This window comes from Anomaloglossus baeobatrachus, chromosome 3 (genome assembly GCF_048569485.1).
Source record: "Anomaloglossus baeobatrachus isolate aAnoBae1 chromosome 3, aAnoBae1.hap1, whole genome shotgun sequence".
Classification (NCBI taxonomy): domain Eukaryota; kingdom Metazoa; phylum Chordata; class Amphibia; order Anura; family Aromobatidae; genus Anomaloglossus; species Anomaloglossus baeobatrachus.
This window is the reverse complement of record NC_134355.1, coordinates 59,934,388-59,957,384: the sequence shown is the minus strand read 5'-3', so window position 1 is coordinate 59,957,384 and position 22,997 is coordinate 59,934,388. Positions and strand designations below refer to the sequence as shown.

The window sequence follows — 22,997 nt, the reverse complement described above, 5'->3', positions numbered from 1 at the left end:
ATATTATAGACATTTTCCATGGCCCCTCTGGCTTTGCAGACGAGGTGGCAACTCGTCATGCTGCACTTGCTCCAAGAACTTTATATCTTTATATATGTCTAGGAGCAAGTGCAGCGTGACGAGTCGCCACCTCGTCTGCAAAGCCAGAGGGGCCATGGAAAATGTTGTCTATAATAGGGAAAAATAGTTTAGGGTTAGAATCAATGAACATGGCAGACAACATAGTAAAGGCCGCTTTACACGCTGCGACATCGCTCAAGCGATCTCGTTGGGGTCACGGAATTGGTGACGCACATCCGGTCGCTTTAGCGATGCCGTTGAGTGTGACACCTTTGAGCAATAATGCATCGCTGCAAAAACATGCAAAATCGCTCATCGGTGACATGGGGGTCCATCGTTGCTGCAGCAGTTACGATGTTGTTCCTCGTTCCTGCGGCAGCACACATCGGTACGTGTGACACCACAGGAACGAGGAACCTCTCCTTACCTTCCACCCACCTGCAATGCGGAAGGAAGGAGGTGGGCGGGATGTTCGTCCCGCTCATCTCCGCCCCTCCGCTTCTATTGGGCGGCGGTTCAGTGACGCAGCTGTGACGTCGCTGTGACGCTGAATGAACCGCCTCCTTAGAAAGGAGGCGGTTCGCCGGTCACAGCGACGTCGCAGGGCAGGTAAGTAATGTGATGGGTCTGGGCGATGTTGTGCACTACGGGCAGCGATTTGCCCGTGTCGCACAACCGATGGGGGCGGGTACCCACGCTAGCAATATTGGTACCGATATCACAGCGTGTAAAGCGGCCTTTAGATCAGAAACTGGACAGAGTCTCATTATGTCCTGTGTAATGCTGCTTCAGCCTGTCTCCTGTCTGTGAAAAGTTTCTGCCTGTAAGCTGTTACAAGCAGGAGGAAGAGGAAATAGATTGTATCTTATAGGATACACTGGCGTTTCTACACACAGCACTCAGAGATAATATAGAAAGTCATTGTAAGTTAGGAGAGTTTTATAACCCTGCAGCTAATCATTGAATGGACTGACCTACTGTTGTCTTACCCCAAGCAGAAATGATATTTTCACCTGTATGGGAAGGACATATAGAGGAACGAGTAGTTGAGAGATGGATGGGCTGGGGTCTAGCAGCTGCTAAGAAGAATTGATGATATCCTGTAGTTGACAGGAGACCGACCTACTGGGTATACAGGCTCATGTATTGTCCATAATGAAGGTCTTAAAATGTATGGGTGCAAGTGAATTGGAAATAAACAAATTACACTAATATTGCTTGTGAGTAGAGATGAGCAAACCCGAGGTTCGGTATTCGCACCAACTGCAGATTTTACCCAAAAAAAACACAGTTCGGGAGCTTAACGTATGCAAAACACTCACACGAGCATCGCTGTGTTCGGGTACACTCGGTGCTCAGCCCAGTGTGAGACGATTGCAGTGTTTTATCGGCGCACACCAGGGGTAACAACAGCGAGATCGGATGTACTGTGCACCAAATAAAATGAAAATGAAAAAACCAAACTCACTCTCGCCTGGAAGTGATCTGTTTATGGCTGGTTACATGTGGGCGAAGATGCGAGCTGTCCAATTATTGACTTCCATTGAGGTTCAGATCAAGTCCGGGTCCCAAACCAAACTTTATCAAAAGTCCGGCTGAACACAGCGAACCGAACTACCACGATTCCGCTCATCTCTACTTGTGAGTAGAGATGAGCGAATCCGATATTCGGTGATTGGGGTACATACCAAACACGCACTTTACTTAAAAATCAGTGCTCGAGTTCGGGTGCTTTCTGTACGCAAACTCCTCGAGCGGGCATCACTGTGCTCGGGTATACTTGGTGCTCACCCCAGTGTGAACCTATTATAGTGTTTGAACAGCTTGCACTGGGGGTAACAACAGAGTGATAGGATGTAGTGTGCACCCCAGAAAAAAAAAATCCCTCCCACGGAAGTGATCTGTTTATGGCTGGCTACTAGAGTTGAGCGAGTACCTAACTATTCATACTCACTATACTCATAACGATACTGTCTAATAGTCGCGTATTCATTCCGAATAGCGTGTTCAATGCAAGTCAATGGGGAAAAACTCGCAAAATAACGAGTAACCCGAATGCTGCACTATTTGCACAAGTAGTGAATAGTGCAGAATTCTGGTTACTCGTTACATTGCGAGTATTCCCCGATGACTTGCATTACACACGCTATTCGGAATGAATACGCGAGTATTAGACAGTACTCGTTATAAGTAAAGTGAGTACGAATAGCTAGGTACTCGCTCAACTCTACTGGCTACATGTTGGCGGGTACCACAACTGCCCAATTATTGACTTCAATTGGGGTCAGGTCAAGTTCGGGACTTTATCTAAAGTCCGACTGAACCTGCCATACCTGAACTTCAATGGGTCAATTGTAGAGTTCTTTAAATATTAACCAATGTTCCTCAACTCCAGTCATCAAGGCCCACCAACAAATTATGTTTTCAGGATTTCCTTAGCATTGTACATGTGATTCAGGGGACAGAGGAGAGAGATCGTTGTTAGATATTTGATTAGTATTGACATCAGGTGCCAGAAAACCCCCTTAATGCGTCACTGTAACATGACCTCCTGTGTAGACATTGCAAATTATTTTGACCAGTCATTTAATAGATGCCTGGGTGTATGACGCGTCCTACGTCATGCACACAGATAGGCATTGAGGTCCTGCGCAGGCGCACTACAATACTTTGATTTGCTCTGCTTAGGGCAGATCAAAGTGCGCCTGCGCAGGACCTCAATGCCGACCTGTGTACAAGACGTAGGACGCGTCATACACCCAGGCTTCAGAAGAAGGAGGACAAAGATGGCCGAAAGAGGAGGCGCCGCACCCAGAGACATCCATCTGACCCATCTGCACTGTACCGACTGTTTAGGTGAGTATTATAAAGTGATTTTTACGTTCTACACAGCGGCCTGGGCTCTTATATACAGCAAGTTATAATGCTGTATATAAGAGCCCACTGGTGGTGGCCACAGCTTATAGTCACCAAATCTGGTGACAGGTTCCCTTTAAAACATTTATTGCCCCTTCACCCATTTATGAGCTGTCGCAAAAAAAGAAAAAAAAATTAACAAATTCTCAATCAATCCAGGACATTCCAAAAACTAAAATTAAGTTTAATTTGCATTTTTGTAGAAAATTTTGAAAGTTAATGTTAATCTGGTTTACAAGCTAAGTGTATGCACTGTGCATACTGACTTTTAGGTGTATCAGTCACAATATTTCACACAACAATCAGTATACATTATTAAATAGAGCTCTAAGACCTAATGATGCTGGTGTATTTACTTTGAAAATCCATATCAGAATGGCTGCATAATCCTGATATTAAAATACGTCCATCTAGAGAGTAAAAAAAATCTCAAGTATAATCAGTCACTGCTCACTCAGCCTGACAGCTGCAGCTTGTACTGAGAAGTGTGAGATCTCAGCAGGGAGGAGGTACACTGAGGAGCTGTTAATCAGGTTCAGGAGGGCGTAGATTGAGATAATCTCTAAAAATGGATTATACGGCCATTCTGACATGGAATATCAAACTAACTACATGAGTCTAATCAGGAAGAAGACATCTGTTTTAGAATCTCAGCAGTTTGTATTGTGAAATCTGGTGACAGATCTGATTTAAGGGGGTAATTCATCCAAAACATGTTAGCAGATTACAATGGTGCGTCCAAGTGACCTTTAATCATTTTGCAAGATTATGAAGCAGAGAAAACAATTCAGCGGAGCTCAGACGCTGCCATCGTAGGAAATTACAACATGACACAACATTTTAAACAAAACGCCATTCAAATCATCAGAGCTTTGCTTAAGATTATTGTGTCAGAGACTGGCAGTAAATTAAATCTGAGAAGGTCTGATGGGTTCACGCTTTATAAAGAGCACCACGGGTCATTTCTTCTGATTGCAGAGATAGTCTATGCGATTGAGTGTATGAATACATGCTGTTTATGGCCAGATCTCCCCTTTTAACCCTTTAGCAGCACAGTACATATACGATTCAGGGAGGGGTACGCACTGGAGGTATACCTCCTAGTATCAAAGGCTAAGATTGGAGAACACTATGATTGTGTGCCGCATGTATCAGGCACTGGCTGCATTATCCCAGCCAGGCATGTTTGACACATACTTGCTTTAATAGCCGCCCGGATCCGAGCCACATGGGAGACTAGTCAGACACGCGGATCACCAGCAGCTTCTCTCCCTATACGCGAATGTAATAGAAATGGATGGAAGAAAAGGGTTAATCTGGGCTGCCAGAAGAAGATCACTAAAGATCGATGGAGATTAAAAGTATCTGATTTTTTTGTTCTACGCGTTTCAGAGTCATGTGACTCCTTTTTCTCCTGAGTCGCATGACTCTGAAACGCGTAGAATAATGAAATCAGATACTGTTAATCTCCATCGATCTTTAGTGATCTTCTTCTGGCAGCCCAGATTAATTATTTTCTTCCACCCACTTCTATTGCTGTGTATATAGCAGTTGTGTATTTACACAATCGCACCAGGTTAGTGCGGCTGAAATGATTTTTTGCTATACCAGAGGTCCCCAACCTGTAGCTCGGAAGCCACATGTAGTACGCAGGCCCGTGATGTGTGGCTCGTGGCTGTATTCCAGCATGGTGAATTAGCACTTGTCTAGGAAACAGCTATGAGGAGTAGGTCTCCAGATAGTGGCTTTTGGGAGTAGCCCCTCTCAGAACAGCAGATCTGAATGAGGGCAAGGTAAGAACCCCTGGTATACTGCCTCGCTGTGATTTCTGTGGAAAAGTTTGGATATCATTATATGGGTAATGGGGGTTCTGGGTGTCACTACTGTAAGGGAGGTAGAAACTGGACGTGGCTCGCGAACCTTTCTCAGAGCTGAATGTGGCTCTCAAGGTCAGAAAGGTTGGGGACCATTGGCCTATACCATCGGATAAAACACCATTTGCACCACCCTCTTCTCTTTTCAGCTTTTATAGCGATATACATGAACGTAGACAGAGAAATGTCAGTCACTGTCAGTGGTCGAGGAGAATCCACCAGGGACCCGCCTGTCTGACTAGTCTGCCATGCGTCGTGGTCCCCAACAGCTATTAAAGTATGTTTTTTTCTAAAAATTCCGCAGCTTTTCAGATACCTGGCTGGGATCACACAGCCAGAGCCCGATATCTACTGCCCAAGGTTTGGCTGGCAGGTATCAGCTGTCAGGTTCTGTTTAAGCACACATAATGGGAAATTCTCTTGGTCACCATGCTTTGCTTTGGTAGGACCCAACTGCTACAAATACCCCTAATTGAGTATTTAGAAATAGTTTTTGTCAGGGCATGGCCTGGCTGTACATGTAGTAGGACGCATGCAGCGCGTATGGACCCTAACTTGCTCATAGATAATAGGGTATAGAAAGCTTTACTAGCAACACTTATGGGGCGTATCAGAAAAAAAAAAAACAATATGATGATTTATTTCTTATTCTATTATATTAGTAACTAGCTGTACTACCCGGCTTCGCCCGGGTTAATAACTGTTGTTAACAAAATAGAATGCATTAACATTCCTGGGATAGAATCTATAAATAGAATGTATTAACGCCAGGGATAGTAACTGTCTCTCTGTTTCTCTCCCATTCTCTGTCTGTCTCCCCCTCTGTATATATCTCTCTGTCTCTCTCTCTATCTCTTTGTCTGTCTGTCTGTCTCTTTCCCTGTCTGTCTCTGACTGTCTCTGTCTCTTTCTCTGTCTGTCTCAATCTCTTTCCCTGTCTGTCTCTTTCCCTGTCTGTCTCTTTCCCTCTCTTTTCCTGTCTGTCTCTTTCCCTCTCTTTCCCTGTCTGTCTTTTTCCCTCTGTCTCTTTCCCTGTGTCTGTCTCTTTACCGGTCTTTGTCTGTCTCTTACCCTGTCTCTTTCCCTTTATTTCCCTGTCTGTCTGTTTCCCTGTGTCTGTCTCTTTGTCTGTCTGTCTCCCTGTCTGTCTGTCTCTTTGTCTGTGTCTGTCTCTTTGTGTCTGTCTCTTACCCTGTCTATGTCTGTTTCTTACCCTGTCTGTGTCTGTCTCTTTCCCTGTCTGTGTCTGTCTCTTTCCCTGGTTGCATTGTGACACGCCAACATTCCATATAAGGGCGTTGCTGCACATTCTTCAGAAGTTCTGGCTGCACTGTGGCTCCCAGCTCCATTCGCTTTAATGGAGGCAGGATTTTTGGTGAATAACTGTAAAGAGCGGGGTTAAAATTTCCCCTCAAAACATAGCCTATGACGCTCTTGGGGTCCAGAAGTGTGAGTGTGCAAAATTTGTGGCTGTAGCTGCGACGGTGCGGATGCCAATCCCGGACACACACACACACACACACACACACACACACACAGCTTTATATATTAGATGTGTTAATAATATGTGAAGACAATTTTATGCATCAATGCAATTACTGTAATTTTATTTTGTACCAACATGTATTTGCATATGGATACACAGTCTTTGGGTAAGCTGGATGAGAGGCAGGGAGAGGGGTGGGGGGTAGTAAGGGTAAGGAGTTTGTATGTTCTCCCTGTGTTTGTGTGGGTTTCCTCTGGGTACTCTGGTTTTCTCCCACACTCCAAAAACATACAGATAGGGAACCTAGATTGTGAGTCCCAATGGGGACAGTGTTGCCAATGTATGTAAAGCGCTGTGGAATTAACAGTGCTATATAAATGAATAAATATATTATATATTATACCTCTATTAAGGTTGTATTATATTTTGCTTTTTTTAAAAATGTAATAACAATTTTATCTGATTAAGAAAAAAAAAATAGTTCTTATAGGCCGGGGAAACCTTGAAGAAAGCCCCACATTTCTTACCATTTTCTGGATCATGAGCATCAGGAATGGCAAGGTGCAGCCCACTGTGTTTTCTCGTCAAGGGAACATCAGCCAAACTGCTTTCTTTCTCAGATTCACTAAAACAAGAAGCGTTTACCAATCAATGTATTGGTATTACAATGCAAAATTCCCCCGGTCACATTCCTTTCCCCTGCCATGACTATGATTGTTTTCTAAAAGCAGTGTGATTAAAGAGGACCTGTGACCAGATCAAATGTGGCAAGTTTTTGCTCTTATTTTATTCTCGCAGCTCCCCTGAGTATTCCATTTAATGAGAGCCAGAATTCTTCTCTGTACTGATGAGGAGCAAGAAGCCTGAAACAGTCTACAGATCGCTCTCTTGTTTGGCTAGTGTGAGATACTTTGCATATTTTTTCCCCTTTGAGCATTGCCTTGAAAACAAATCCTGTGGCTACTCTTCATTAGAGACCGTTATCAGCACTATACAGTGTGTCCACCCATATCCTGTCCACCGCCATTAACTTGAGAACGGCGGCAGCTATAGGCATAAAAGTGGTGTCTAGGTATAGTAAAGTAGCCATGCGCTACGCAATGAAACCACCTATTGCGCCACATGGTGGAAAACAACGGAGTTAGCATTTTTATCTTGAAAACAGAACAAGACCGAGAAAAAAAAAAGAATTAAGAATTAAAAAATTGTAGGGCATCATCACTTCAATATGAATCGACACCTTGCATACAGAAATGTTATGATATGAAACCCATGAACCCCCCAAAACATTGAATGCTGGTCACTCATATGGCCCTCATTTAACATTAATGCTCAAAGTGGCCACCGTCAGCTATAATGCACATCTGGACTCTGCACAGCATACTGTATCTTGCTGCACGTTGTGCAATATGGTAGGTGACACGTTTGCACAAGCATCTCTGATAAGTCGTCGTAGGTCCTGCAATGTTGGTGGAGGGGTCTCATACGCCTGCTGTTTGATGTGACCTCACAGAAAGAAGTCCAATGGGGTCAGGTCAGGTGAGCGTGGAGGCCACTCACCGCAGCCACCATACCCAATGACTTGTAGGAAGGTCTCCATGAGGTATCATTTCACGTCCACAGCCTTGTGAGTTTTACACGTTCTAATCATGGCATTTCTGTATGCAAGGTGTCGATTCGTATTGAATTGATGATTCCCTACAACTTTGTAATTCCCTTTTTTTCTTTTATCTCGTTCCGTTTTTCAGATAAAAATGCTAACTCCGTTGTTTTCCACCAGGTAGCGCTATAGGTGGTTTCATTGTGTAGCGCATGGCTACTTTACTATACCTAGACACCACTTCTATGCCTATAGCTGTCGCCGTTCTCAAGTTAATAGCGGTGGACAGGATATGGGTGGACACACTATATGCAGTAGTACAGTGGTATTGCAGTATGTATAGAACTAGTCATCAAACTAAGGACTAAAGTAAATGTATAAAAAAAAAACCTTTCAAAATATAAAAATTAAAAAAAAATATTAAGAAATATAACAAATAAAAAATATATACATATTTGCTATTGCGCTGTCAGTAAAAGTCCGATCTCAGTGGTTAGGCACACCCAAACTCACCTCAGTTGTGAACAGTTATACAGTTTCTGCCACAAGAACAGCATATGGCGGCACGTTATCAGAGCCTCCTCTGGTCCTTCGTGTACCAGCAACAGTTTGGTTTTGGTAAATAATATACTGTGGGAAAAATAAAAAAAAATATGGAGGAATTTAGCAAATAAGAATTATTGAACTGATAAAAGTAATTAATGCAGTTTTATCAATTCTATGAATATATATATATTTTTTAACTTAAATAGATAATGGGAAATTTACATTCAGAATAGTTCATTTAGACTTTTCATTTTATAACAATTCTTTCTCTCGTTGACGTCATTCCCCACAAAACGTTAAAGGGAACCTGTCAGGTGCAATATGCACCCAGGACCACGAGCAGTTCTGGGTGTATATTACTAATCGCTGCCTAACCATCCCTGTATCTAGTAGCATAGATAAAGAGAGCTTTAAAAAAAGTATTCCTAAAGAGCCATTATGATATGCAAATGAGGCCAGGGACTAGTCACAAGGGCGTTCGTTCCTGCGCTCATTCCGTCTTCTTAGTACCCATAGGGACACGCGTAGCTCTGTCTGTTATCACCGCAAACGCCGGATCAGAAGTCCTGGCACTTCCGGTCATGTGCACTAAACCCCTGTGAAGCTGGGACGCGTAAACCCGGCTTCATAGTGCCCATGATCAGAAGTGCGGTGATTTTTGATCATGCGCATTGGCCGGCGTCAGATGCGGTGATAACAGACACAGGTATGCACGTCACCGCTGATGACGTTAGGCAAAGGTCATTGAATAGCATGTTAGCACGCTCCTGGGGGTGTACTAACATACTAAGAGGGCGGAATGAGAGCAGTAACTAACGGCTTTACACCTAGTCCCCGAGCTCATTAGCATAACAAAGGATCTTTAGAAACACTGTTTCTAAAGGTACCGTCACACTAAGCAACTTACCAGCGATCCCAACAACGATAGGGATCGCTGGTAAGTTGCTAGGAGGTTGCTGGTGAGATGTCACACTGTGACGCTCCAGCGATCCCACCAGCAACCTGACCTGGCAGGGATCGCTGGAGCGTGGCTACACGAGTTGCTGGTGAGCTCACCAGCAACCAGTGTCCAGCCCCCAGCGCCGCGTGGAAGATGCTGCGCTTGGTAACTAAGGTAAATATCGGGAAACCAACCCGATATTTACCTTGGTTACCACCGCACGGAGCTACACGTGCAGAGAGCAGGGAGCAGCGCACACTGAGCGCTGGCTCCCTGCTCTCCTAGTTACAGCACACATCGGGTTAATTACCCGATGTGTGCTGCAGCTAAATGTGCACAGAGCAGGGAGCAGCGCACAATGCTTAGCGCTGGCTCCTTGCTCTCCTAGTTACAGCACACATCGGGTTAATTAACCCGATGTGTGCTGCAGCTACATGTGCACAGAGCAGGAGCCGGCACTGACAGTGAGAGCGGCACAGGCAGTGAGAGCGGAGGAGGCTGGTATCAAAGGTAAATATCGGGTAACCAAGGACAGGGCTTCTTGGTTACCCGATGTTTACATTGGTTACCAGCCTCTGCAGAAGCCAGCTCCTGCTGCCTGCACATTTAGTTGTTGCTGTCTCGCTGTCACACACAGCGATCTGTGCTTCACAGCAGGACAGCAACAACTAAAAAATGGCCCAGGACATTCAGCAACAACCAACGACCTCACAGCAGGGGCCAGGTTGTTGCTGGATGTCACACACAGCAACATCGCTAGCAACGTCACAAAAGTTGTTCGTTAGCAGCGATGTTGCTAGCGATGTTGCTTAGTGTGATGGGGCCTTTAAGATCTCTTTATCTATACTACTAGATACAGGGACAGTTAGGCAGGGATTAGCAATATGCAACCCAGGACTGCTCGTGGCTCTGGGTGCATATTGTACCTGACAGGTTCCCTTTAAAACTGCTTTTCATTCACACACCAGTCTAATATGTTGAAGAATAGTTTGGATTATCATACTCTGTAACTTGCCATTTATTCATTTTTGTAGGAAGCACTCTGCTAGCACCATAGGTACTGGAGCATCCCTTCACTGTCCAGCATGCATTGCTCCTGACATTGGTTGATAGCTTTCTTGGCCCAGACTAAAAGCCCACCTCTCTATTCACTTGTATTCTGTTTAACAGGCAAGAGAGCAGCTGCAGAGAAACAAAGACCACCCATCTTCCTTCCTCTCTACGCAGTTTATGTAATCTGTCTTTGTGTCTATGCTGCTGGAAATGGATTACACTTGACAACAGGCAGTAGACAGCCAGATAGGCAGAAGGAAGACACCTGATGGCCTGGACTTTGGAGCAATTTTTGGTACAGTATTTTGCAATTTTGCTAGTCTTGGCATTGGTCATCCGTTAAGTCTAAGGGGTACTTTACACGTTGCGACATCGCTATCATCGGCTAGCAATGTCCAGCGCGATAGCACCCGCCCCCGTCGCACATGCGATATCTTGTGAATGCTGCCGTAGCGAACATTATCGCTACAGCAGCGTCACATGCACATACCTGCTCAGCGATGTCGCGGTGACTGCCGAACAATCCCTCCTTCAAGGCAGCGCTGCGTTCAACGTCACCGTGACGTCACCAAGCAGCCGGCCAATAGAAGCAGAGGGGTGGAGATGAGCAGGACATAACATCCCGCCCACCTTCTCCCTTCCGCATTGTCGGTGGACGCAGGTAAGGAGATGTTTGTTGGTCCTGCAGGAACGACGAACAAAATCGTATCTGCAGCAGGAGCGACATTATGGAAATGAACGACGTGACACAGATCAGCAATTTTTTTACTGTTTTACGCTCGTTCATCGTCGCTCCTAGCATTTACACATTGCGATGTCGCTACCGGCACCGGATGTGTGTCACTAACGACGTGACCCCGACGATATATCATTAGCGATGTCGCAACGTTTAAAGTACCCCTAAGCTTTTCGTAATGACGTTATCCATTGCATACTCAGCAAGCCATGACTATGCCTCTGCTGCCATATGTGCTTTCAGCTCCATTGCACATAAAAGTGCAATTTAACCAATAATAAGTCAATGGGGTCCATGTTGTGCCGCAAAGGTAACAAAGCTGAATTTTCGTTCCTCTAGCAAGGTCTTCTCTGAAGCGGATCACTGATATGAAGATTTAGCAAAGGATTTGCGTAAGGTAAGTAAATGAACAATATTCCCAATGATGGATATGCTTTTCCCCACGGAAATCTTCAATTAATCACAAGTAGTATGTCAGGTCTTGCCTCCTCGTAATGACAAGTATTGAATTGCTTGTGAGTGACACCGAGCGTGGGACATCTTCATCTACGGCATTTAAAGTCACCTTGGCATTAAAACCTCCGTCTACTAATGGAAGCCAAATATTGTAATATGATTGCCACTTCTTCTCCTGCGTCTACGTTCACGTGGTACATTTCTGGCACGCCAAAAACTCTGCCCATATGTTTCACTGTCCATTTAAGGCAAAATAAACCACAAAATTCCCTTATCCTTGTGATGTTCCAGCTCGGGTTTGGAATCCCCTATTGAATCCGGCAGACAACCTTCTGTCAGGTTATTTAATAAGCGAGCCAGGGCCGGGGAATGAGAATGAGACATGACATTAATTCCCTATGTGTGCACTATCCAGGCTCTGTCCGGCCATACCGATCAATAGTAATTCAGTTCAGATACCAATACAGCATGGTAGATCATTCGGAAGGGGAAGTATCACTGCAGTGCGCTGCTGATAAAATCAGGAATGGAGAAATGAAAAGCGGGCTTATTTGGGATTTGTTTATGCTTAACTTGTTTCTTTTCTCAGAAAAAGCAATCCCTTAATCCCTTAAGGTTTTATGAGCAGGGCCTGAAATGTGCAGAGAATGATGCAGAATATGTACCTGGCTGCACAGGAGAATATTAGAATGATAGAACATTATTCCAATGAATGACCTTGCGACCCTCCTAATTCTCTGCAGTTCCGGCCTTTTTATATTGGTAAATAAAGGGACTATGGTGCTCTTCAAGGCTCCTTGGAGGAGCGGATTCCATATTCAGGGGAGGGCAGACCATATGTGCAAATTATGTCGACTGAGATCTTAATGGTCTTTGTACCTTCAACTTGATCTCACTTCCTGAGCTGAGTATTTCATTTATATAGTATGCCATGGCGGGGTGTACGAAGGGTTGGTGTCATGCTAGGTATGGGGGAATATCAGACGAATGGTGAAGGGGGTGGGAGTGGGAAATCCTGTCTCTAAAGGTATGATTCCACTTGCGAGAGATTCACACGTATCTCGCATCACATCACCCGGCACGGCTTGCCTCTTTCCCGATGGGAGTGTCTCATCTGCATAGAAATACATGCAGCTGACCCCCTCTTGTCAGGAGAGAGGCAGGCCGTGCCGGTGATGCGATGCGAGATACACAGTGTCTAGCAAGTGGAATCCTACCCTATGGAAGAGGAAAGATGGTGACCCCTGGTAAAACCTGCCACTAGCCCCTGGCTCTCCTGACATTCCTAGATAGGTTCAGCACCTATGCGCCGGTCAGGATGCCTAGGCCCTGGCTTACCCTGATATAGGCCCTAGGTAGTGACCGGACGGGATGAGCATTAGTCAACCCCACTAAGACCTAAATAACACACAGGGAAAACAAAGAGGGGAATGCAAAAAGTCAACCTATCTGCAATATGACTTTTGGAGAATGTCAGCAACATACAACGTGTTATGACAGGAGATTTCAAGATGATTTCTTGAAATCTGGACAGCATAGGAGTAAACTTTATCACCGGCAGCAAACCAAGGGGAAATGCAAGCTAGTATATAAAGTCACAGGGAGTGGGGATACAGATTTGCAACTGAAAAGGTCAAGATGTCCGCAGGGTCCTAAAATGGAAAGAGTTAACCCTAACAGAGCAGATACATACAACTCCATTCATACCAAAAAAGAGAGAATGGATTATCAAGCAGCAGTTTGCACAACCAAACGCAGTGACTTTCTGCAGCCAAACACATGGATTTGGAATTACACAGGGCCCTGGAGATCACTACCTGTGGAAGGCTGCAGTCCGAGAGAGTAGTCGTCAGGCAGGGTCAAACCAGGAATTGCGGAACAGAGACAGAATCGGCAGACAAGGACGTAATCAGAAAATGGAGCAGATGTCAAATCCGTATCGGGCAGCGAGGTACAAAAACAGCAGGCAGGAGGGTAGTCATAAAACACGCAGAAGTCAGCACACAGGGATCACAAAACAGAATAGGGCGGACCAGGAGCCAGGAAATCAGAACTATCTCTGGCAGTGGTCATGTGACAGGAGGGGGAATAAGAAGGGTGTGGTGTCTTCCCATTGGCTGCAGGTGAATGTTGACAACTTCAGCTGGAAGACACACACCACCTACAGTCAGCCAGTGGTACTGCAGGTTCCAGGGAAACCCAGCCTAGTGGATGATCGGAGCCTGTGCTCCGCAGAGCCACGGGCACCGACTCCTCTCCCATCACCAGCACTATCCATGGTGGGAACATGGCGTCGTCTAGCGATCGGAGCAGAAGTCGCAGGAGTGGACTCCGGTGGGGACGTGACATAAAGTCACTGAAAAACAGACCTCAGGACGCGAGGGAGGGTCTTTATTTCTCTACAGGATTTATGAATGTGATTTTTGTCTCTCTGCTCCTGCTCTTCAGTCTGTCAATGTACATACAGGCATAAAAGAGCAGGACGATTTCAGTTCAGGGCAGGCAAGCCAGTGGAAAATGTCAGTTGCAATTCATATGGAGAAGAAGAAAAAGCAAGTTCCAGCCTCTATCGTTCTGGCAGAATTCTGATACCGAAGCACCACCCATTCAAATGTTGTGAGTCGAGAAAATTCTTGGACATATTAGACTGGTATGTGCCCAAAAGTAGCTTTAATTTGTTGTATGTGGTGAGACTATGATTTTCAACTAGTTTTGCTTGAAATTACAGGTGTGCTTTAATAAGATAATGACCCCCATTTATATACAAATGGCATCAGTTGCATCAAATCTTTGAGTACTCACATCAACTTCATCACTATATTTATTAAATGTTGCACCTTAATGATAAAATTCATCAGCGCAAATTTGTAAGTACCGTGGTATACTTCCCATGTATCATATCACAATTCAATGCAAAATTTTGTGCAAATTCTTACTTATGTACATTAATTTGTACACTTTCCAATGTTAGAAAAGTGGAATACTAAATGTGTGAAATGCTGCACATTCATGTAAAAGTTAGCAAAATTGCAGCCTTTTATGTATGTAGAAATGGTTGACACATAAATGTATTTGTTCCATGCCTTTTTAAGACAGCTATGTTGTATCTAGCATAAGCAATTTTTCATTACGAAACGTCCACTTTTCTTTTCTTTTCATTTTTAAGTTTTAGCATAGGTACTAAAATGAGTGTACTAAATGGCAGTACACAACTAAATTTGTCTTATAGAAACAAAAACAAGAAACAAAAGGAGCTTTAAGATGTAGTAGAGATTATTTTATTGGAATGTAAGGAAATGGTAAGAGGAAATTAAAAGAGCAGCGGATGGGGGACAAACACAATGGTACCGTGAGCCACAAGGTTGTAGCCGACAAGACAGTCAGATCGGTCTAAAGTGCCTATGTGCTGACTACAAAATTATAAAAAACATATTACATGCAATAGGAGTACACTAATGGGTAAGGGTATCACATAGGGAGAGAGCTTACCCCAGTACAAAGGTGGCTCAGAGGATCAAGGATCAGCTGTCCCTGGGTAGCAGGGCTAAGGGCGCTGACTCTGTGTAGTAGGGCTAAGAGCGCTGTCCGTGGGTTGTAGGGCTAAGTGCACTATCCCTGGTTTGTTTGGCTAAGAGCGCTGTCCCTAGGTTGTGGGGCTCTGTTCTGAGCTTTAGAGGCCAGGATAGACAGCTCCCTATGCTGAGAATTAGCTGCATCTGCTTTAAATAAAAAAAGGAACCTGCTTACCTTGCTTTTGCTGGACCCTTTACTAAGTATTGGCTGTCTCCATGTGAATTTAAAGGTTCAGAGATGGAACCTGCTTCCTGTACTTATAAGACCCCTTTTGTTAAGTGCTTGCTGACTGCGTGTCCTCGATTATAAAGATGGCACTTGCTTCTTGTGTTGGCGCTGCCTTCTTTACTAAGCACTGGTTGCATCAGTCCAGATTCCCAACCTGAGCAAATCCTGGTATACATGTCCCCATTCTCAGCAGGGCAGAGCAAAGTGTGCATGAGAAGGAGCGCAATGGAGACCTCTGTGTGGATGACGTAGGTTGCATCATCCACATGGGGCTGGGAATGAGGACGTCGATGACAGAAAGAAAGGAGGCGATGGACTGAGACTGGTGACACTAAAATGGTGTATATAAGGCCTTAATGGTGGTGGCCGCGGCTTATAGGGGCCAAATCTGGTGACAGGTTCCTTTTAACCTTCACATAATCCATAATAACAGAGACTATAAATTATAGGCTGCTAAATTTAACCTCTACTGTATGTAAAATGCTTGAGGGTTTTCTACGAGATGCTATCCTGGAGTATCTCAAGAAGAAGAATTTCATGAACCAGTATCAACGTCAGTTTATGAGGGATCAGTCAGTAATAGGAAACAAAGGGTGGTTATTAAAAAATACACTCAGACTAGGTCGCAGTTAACAATGTGTTACTAGATGGGTCAGTATTGGGCCCTCTTGCTTTTAACATATTTATTAATGACCTTGTAGGAGGTATACAGAGTAGAATTTTAATATTTGCAGATGAGGCCAAACTCTGTAGGGCAATCAGTACAGAGGAGGATAGTTAATATTACAAAAGGATTTATGTAAGATGGAGGCTTGGGCTTAGAAATGACAATTGACGTTTAATGTGGATAAATGTCCATTCATGCACTTGGGCAGAGGAAATACAATTTATAATTATGTATTTCTTTGAAAAACACTAGGTAAAATGGTCATTGAAAAGATTTGGTGTATGGGTGGATGCAAACTCAACTTTACTGACAAGGGACAGGTAGCTGCTGCCAAGGCTAATAAAATAATGGGATGCATTAAAAGAGGCATAGATGTGTGACACCCCTGGACTATCAGGTCGTCACAGGGTACTGCACAAACTGCCCTTCCGTTCAGTATTCCAAGTCCCTCATGGTTCTGGGACCCTATCATACAGTGTTGCCTCCAACAGCAAATCATATCCTAGATACACCCTGCACCACACCCACCAGGCACACCATTGGACGGCTTGAGTGGAATAGAGTCATCCACCTGGGGGGTCAGGGAGGGGAGGTGAGGAGTGTAGTCAGTCAGTCAGAAAGGATTCAGGAAGTAGCCCTCGAGCTGTGAGGAGCTCAGAGGAGGTCGGGAGCGGTGGCTCCCAAGAGAAGCTGTCTAGGTTGCAGACGGTGGTCTGGACCTAGAGGAGTCGGACCCCCAGTCACAGGGGATAGTAGCTAGGTGCCTGGACCTGTCAAGGAGGACGTTCAGCAGCCTGGCACTATCACCGGTCCAGGGCCGAAGGTACGGTGGGGTAAACGGACCCTAGGTCGGGGAGAAGCTTCAGGCACCCTGACAATTAACCTGAGGAGAATGGAGCCTTTATGATCTGTTCCCACCCGCTCCAGAATCGGTGCACTAGCGCAACGAGGGGGATAGGGCCTTCCATACAAGCGGCCCAAGAAAATCCCAAGGGTGAGCCCTGAGAGCAGGCTCCCACACTTAGCCACAGTGGGGAGCGGGGCCCGGCAAGTTTCAGACTACTGGACCACTACGTTGAAGTTAAACTTAGTGCCAGGAGGCAGGTCACGGATCAACAGGCAACACTGTAGGGGACGGGACCCGGACGAGCTCCCCTCAAGCGGCAGCGATACCCCAAGATTTGGTTTACCCGGTTGTCAACGTCTGCTTATTGACTGAGTGAGAATAATAATGATCCCTGCATCCCACGGCTTCCCACAGACTCCCGGGGCCTTCCCCTACCCGTGGAGGGCAATGACACCTTGCTGCCCCACTCCATCACCCTGGGTACTCCCATAGGCAGCGGCGGTATCCCTTCACTACCGTACACCACGGGTGGCGTCACAAACTATACCTCCTCTATAAAGAACTCCCCTCTTTACATTTAGAGTGGTCCCAAGCCCCCGGGTCCGGAGACCCTCGAGCCACAAGTCATCACACGGATCCAAGCGGTTCGATCCGCTGCAGGGGCGGCACAGATGCTCATGAGAAGAACATAGTTTTGCCTCTCTACAAGTCACTAGTGCGACCACACTTAGAATAATGGGTTCAATTTTGGCCTCTTGTGTATAAGAAGGACATAGCTGGACTACAGCGAATGCAGAGAAGAGAGAGAGAAGCAAGGTTATTAAAGGAATGGGTAGACAAATTCCAAGGCAGGTTATTAAACTGGGGGTTATTCAGTTTGGAAAAATGAAGGCTTAGGGGCGATCTTACTGCTTTGTAGAAATATATGACGGGACAGTGCAGAGACCTTTGCAATGATCTTTTTACACCTAGGCCTGAGACGGGGACAAGGGGGCATCCACTACGCCTAGAGGAAAGACTGTTTATTCATAATCACAGACGCATATTCTTTACTGTAAGAGCAGTGAGACTATGGAACTCTCTGCCGCATCATGTTGTAATAGTTGATTCACTACTAAAATTCAAGAGAGGCCTGGACGCCTTTTTTGAAAAATATAATATAATTGGTTATGTTCACCAAATTCTGTGATTGGGTCTTGATCCAGGGATCTAGTGTGATTGCCGTATGTGGAGTCGGGAAGGAATTTTTCTCCTGATATGGAGCTTAGTGTCTGACCCATGGAGTTTTTGCCTTCCTCTGGATAAACAAGTTAGGCTATAGGTTGAACTCAATGGACTTAAGTCTGTCTTCAACCTTAAAACTATGAAGCATAGCCCTCAAAATAGTATATTAGACCCCAATAACCCCTCATTCATATATAAAAACAAATACTCTCCTTGTTTCCCGTTGTTCTGGTCTCCACAACGTGTGTTCTGAAGAACTGCACAGCTCTGTAGAGCGGACGATGTTGTGATATCATAGCGCCTCCTGCGTTGAAACGTCAAAGCTCAGACACAGATGGAGAATGATGGAGGTGGGAGCAAAGGCTCCCTGTTCCAAAATTGCTTTCAACTGTATGTGCATCCAGAATGCTGATAAAGTTGAAAGCGTGATGTCGGGCAGGCGGTGGGGAAGGATGGCACTGGCACAGGGTTTCCTCTGATTCATAGTGGCGCGGCGTCAATTAGCGGTATGACACTGACTGCAATCAAACAATAGAGCGCGGGGGCCGCCGTGGCGACCCAAGGAAGGGAGGTAGCACTTGTTTTATTTTGGTTATACAGTATCATAGCCTTTGAATTAAAGTTTTCTGGAAGGAGACAACCCCTTTAAAAGGGAACCTGTCATGTCCCCAGTGCACCCAGAACATCTAGCAGTTCTGGGTGCATATTTCTAATCCCTCGCTAACAGTCCCAGCCTATAATTAAATACATAAACATATCTTTAGAAAATGTATTTGTAAAGATCATTTATGAGATGCTAATGAGCGCAGGGACTAGTTGGTTCCCTGGCTAGTCTTCCCACTTCGCATCTTAGCATGCCTCTGTGGGCGAGATAACCTGCTTTACAACAGCCAGCATCATGGCAGCGCGATAGAAAGCCGCGCATGCGCATCTTTTTACCTGTCAGCTTTCAGCTTCTTTGATGCCAGGTGCATGTGTCTTGGCTTCAAAGAGGCTCAATGCCCTAGAAGTCGTCCGCGCTTCCGATTATACGCGCTACTTCTCTTTGAAGCCAGGGCGCATACATCTGGCGTCAAAGAAGCTGAAAGCTGACAGGTAAAAAGACGCACGCATGTGCAGCTTTGTATCACACTGTCATCATGCTGGCTATTCTAAAACATGTTAGCATGTTATCCTGCTCTGTTGGCGTGCTAAGTGGGCCGACTAGCCAGGGAACTAATGCTCTTGTGAGTAGTCCCTGCACTCATTAGCATATATATCAAAGGATCTTTAGAAATACTTTTTCTAAAGATCTCTTTATCTATGCTACTAGATACAGGGACAGTTAGGCAGGGATTAGCAATATGCACCCAAAACTGCTCGTGGTTCTGGGGACACTGGGGACCTGACAGGTACACTTTAAAGGGAACCTGTCAGGTTCCATATGCGTTCTAACCTACAAGCAGGGTGATGTGTGGATCTAGTAACCCCTTCCTTCCTACCCATCCCTGTGTTGTAAGCAGAGGGTCTAGCCCCCTGGGCGTCACTTCGACCTGTGGGCGTTTGCATGCTTTCTGTGGTATCACGACCCTGTGGGTGCGATATAATGGATTTATATGAGCGATGTCACTGTAAAGCCTGCTTTACACGCTGCAATTTCTCGTGCGATCGCATTTGCCATTGCACCCGCCCCCATCATTTGTGCGGCACGGGCAATTTGTTGCCCGTGTCGCACAAAGTCTGTATCCCCGTCACACGTACTTACCTTCTAAACAACCTCGCTGTGGGCGGCGAACATCCTCTTCCTGAAGGGGGAAGGACGTTCGGCATCACAGCGACGTCACACAGCGGCCACCCAATAGAAGTGGAGGGGCGGAGATGAGCGGGACGTAACATCCTGCCCACCTCCTTCCATCCGCATTGCCGGCGGGGCGCAAGTAAGCTGCAGTTTATCGTTCCTGGGGTGTCACACGGAGCGATGTGTGCTGCCTCGGGAACAATGAACAACCGGTGCACAGAAAAACGTTCGATTTTTTGAAAATGAGCGACGTGTCAACGAGCAACGATGAGTTGAGTATTTTTGCACGATCACAGTCGCTCGTAGCTGTCACACACTACGATATGTCAAACGATGCCGGATGTGCGTCACTACTGAAGTGACCCCGCCGACATATCGTTAGATATATCATAGCGTGTAACGTGCCCTTTAGCTCCTGGAGATCCTGTGCGTGCGTGCCTGCCATTCCCGCAGCCTTGTCATCCGGGTGTTTGCTTGTCGGTTTCACAAGCGTACTGCGCATGATCAGAAGACTTCTGCAGTTCCGACCATGCGCAGAGCGCGTCTAAAGCCGGCAAGTAAACAACCAGATAAGAAGGCTGCGCGAATGAGAAGTGCGCATGCGCAGGATCTCCAGGAGCTGACGGTGACGTTGCTCATGTAAATTCATACCACGGAAAGCATGCAAATGCCCATGGGGCGAGGCGACGCCCAGGGGGCTAAAGACTCTGATCATTTACATGGGGAACACGTAAGGCGGGCTTTGCACGTTGCGACATCGCAAGCCGATGCTGCGATGTCGCACGCGATAGTCCCCGCCCCCGTCGCAGGTACGATATCTTGTGATAGCTGGCGTAGCGAACATTATCGCTATGCCAGCTTCACATGCACTCACCTGCCCTGTGACCGTCGCTCTGGCCGGCGACCCGCCTCCTTCCTAAGGGGGCGGGTCGTGCTGCGTCATAGCGACGTCACACGGCAGGCGGCCAATAGCGGCGGAGGGGCAGAGATGAGCAGGATGTAAACATCCCGCCTACCTTCTTCCTTCCGTAGAGCCGCCGTCGGCAGGTAAGGTGAAGTTCCTCGCTCCTGCGGCGTAACATACAGCGATGTGAGCTGCCGCAGGAACGAGGAAAAGCATCGTACCTGTCGCGGCAGCATAATTATGAAAAAGTCGGAGCCTGCACCGATGATACGATAACGACGCTTTTGCGCTCGTTAATCGTATCATCTAGAATTTACACACAACGATGTTGAAAGTGACGCCGGATGTGCGTCACTTTCGATTTGACCCCACCGACATTGCACGTGCGATGTTGCAACGATGTTGCAAAGCCGCCCAAAGTCATAAAACTTTTTTTTTTTTTTTATAAATTCATATTACACAATATTACAACTCAGGGATGGGTTGGAAGGGGTTACTAGGCCACACATCACCCTTCTTGTAGGCTAGAGCGCATAAGGGACCTGACAGGTTCCCTTTAAGAGTTAAAAAAAAAAAGTACACTATTCATTGGCAGCCATTCTCTAAGGCTACTTTGACACATCAGTTTTTTTCCATCAGGCACAATCCGGAAAAAAACGGATAAAACGGATCCGGCGCCGGATCCGTTTTATCCCCATTGATTTGTATTAGCGCCGGATTGTGCCTGATGGCCTTGCGTTGCATCCGGCTTTTGCCGGATCCGTCATAATTGCCTAAAGCGGCGGTCGGAGGCAACGTATCTTGTAATGTTTTTTTGTCCGGCAAAAAAAACGCATTGCGCCGGATCAGGCGCGATACGGCGTGTTTTACAATGGAAGCCTATGCACGCCTGATCCGGTGTAATGTGGCAAAAAACGGATGCGGCTGCCGGATCCGTTTTTGTAAACTGCGCATGCCCCAATGTTTTGAAAAAACGGATCCAGCAAAAAAAAACGGATGCAAAAACAGATGCAAAACGGATCCGGTGGATACGGTTTTTACATTTTTTTGGCAGATCCGTTGGATCAGGAAAAAAAAGGATTGTGCCTGAATGCAGAAAACTGAATAGCCTAATACATCCGTCCAGTGCTGTTTTATGACCAGCCAAACTTTTGCATTGCAGACTAAGCACCCATGCCATCATATGAGGTGTTTTCACAGAGAGGTAATTAAATTCTCTGTAGGATATGCCAATCCTGCCCCAAACAAGACATCTGCTATTGGAGATATCACCATCTTTTCCCCTAAAGGAAATCTTTTTTTATTTTTCCCCCCAGAAATTCCTAATGAAAAGTGATGCTTTGTCCGTGGAATATAAACAACTTTGAAGTCATCCGAGGATAAATCCGGCTATCTGCTCTATTAAATGCTTCCCGTATAATTGGAATTTATTTAAATCCTTATTAGGTTCCTAACAAGAGCGGCAGACGTGCCGGTTCAGAGCCTCGCGAGGTAGATTGACACAACCGATGCACCGCGTTTTAATCTACTGTGTATCTGTTTACAGAGCCTTATGAAAATTTCTTGTCAGCGGAAGCGATTCTGCATTACCTCTGGAGAATTTCCCCCTTCAGCCGTGTACTTGAGATGCAGCTCCAGTCACCGCCAGCAGCAATGACTTCTGCGTGGCTGGAGCTATTGCACCCAGCGAGAGCCTCCGTCTTATTAGAATGCTAAAACCCCAGCGCTGCAATTCAGGTTCTTTATGCCCTCTGACAAAAAAAAAAAAAAAAAAATGAAGGTTGCGGCACGAAGTAATCTAGTTGTAACCACAAGCACTTTCTTGGTATTAATGACCTTCCCTCTTCACTTAAGCATCATCCCCGCTGACCTACTTTTACACTGGAAGGACTATTGATGTCGGAAAAAAATCCAAATGCAAACGACCCTCATCTCTTACTGGTTTTCGAGCAGCAGCATTCATTGATTTCATGAAAATAGCCACAGGTATAGCATGTCAGAGAGATGTGTTTGCAAGGTACAGAGTGGTGACACTTTTCTTCCATAAATGCATGTAGCTTTGGCTTCAAATCGTTTTTGTAATTGGGTTTCATTAAAAATGTTGCACTGT

The 22,997-nt window shown here is 45.7% G+C and overlaps 1 protein-coding gene across 1 annotated transcript in view; it reads right to left on the bottom strand.

The window, feature by feature from the left end:
* The window catches only part of TTC7A (tetratricopeptide repeat domain 7A), a 515,691-nt gene that overhangs the window by 114,362 nt on the left and 378,332 nt on the right, over positions 1–22,997 (bottom strand). Inside the window, exons 16-17 of the mRNA XM_075339201.1 lie at positions 8,450–8,566; positions 6,864–6,961 (exon numbers count right to left, since the gene is read on the bottom strand). Coding sequence (XP_075195316.1) covers positions 6,864–6,961; positions 8,450–8,566 — 215 coding nt within the window. The remainder of the gene's footprint in view (positions 1–6,863; positions 6,962–8,449; positions 8,567–22,997) is intronic.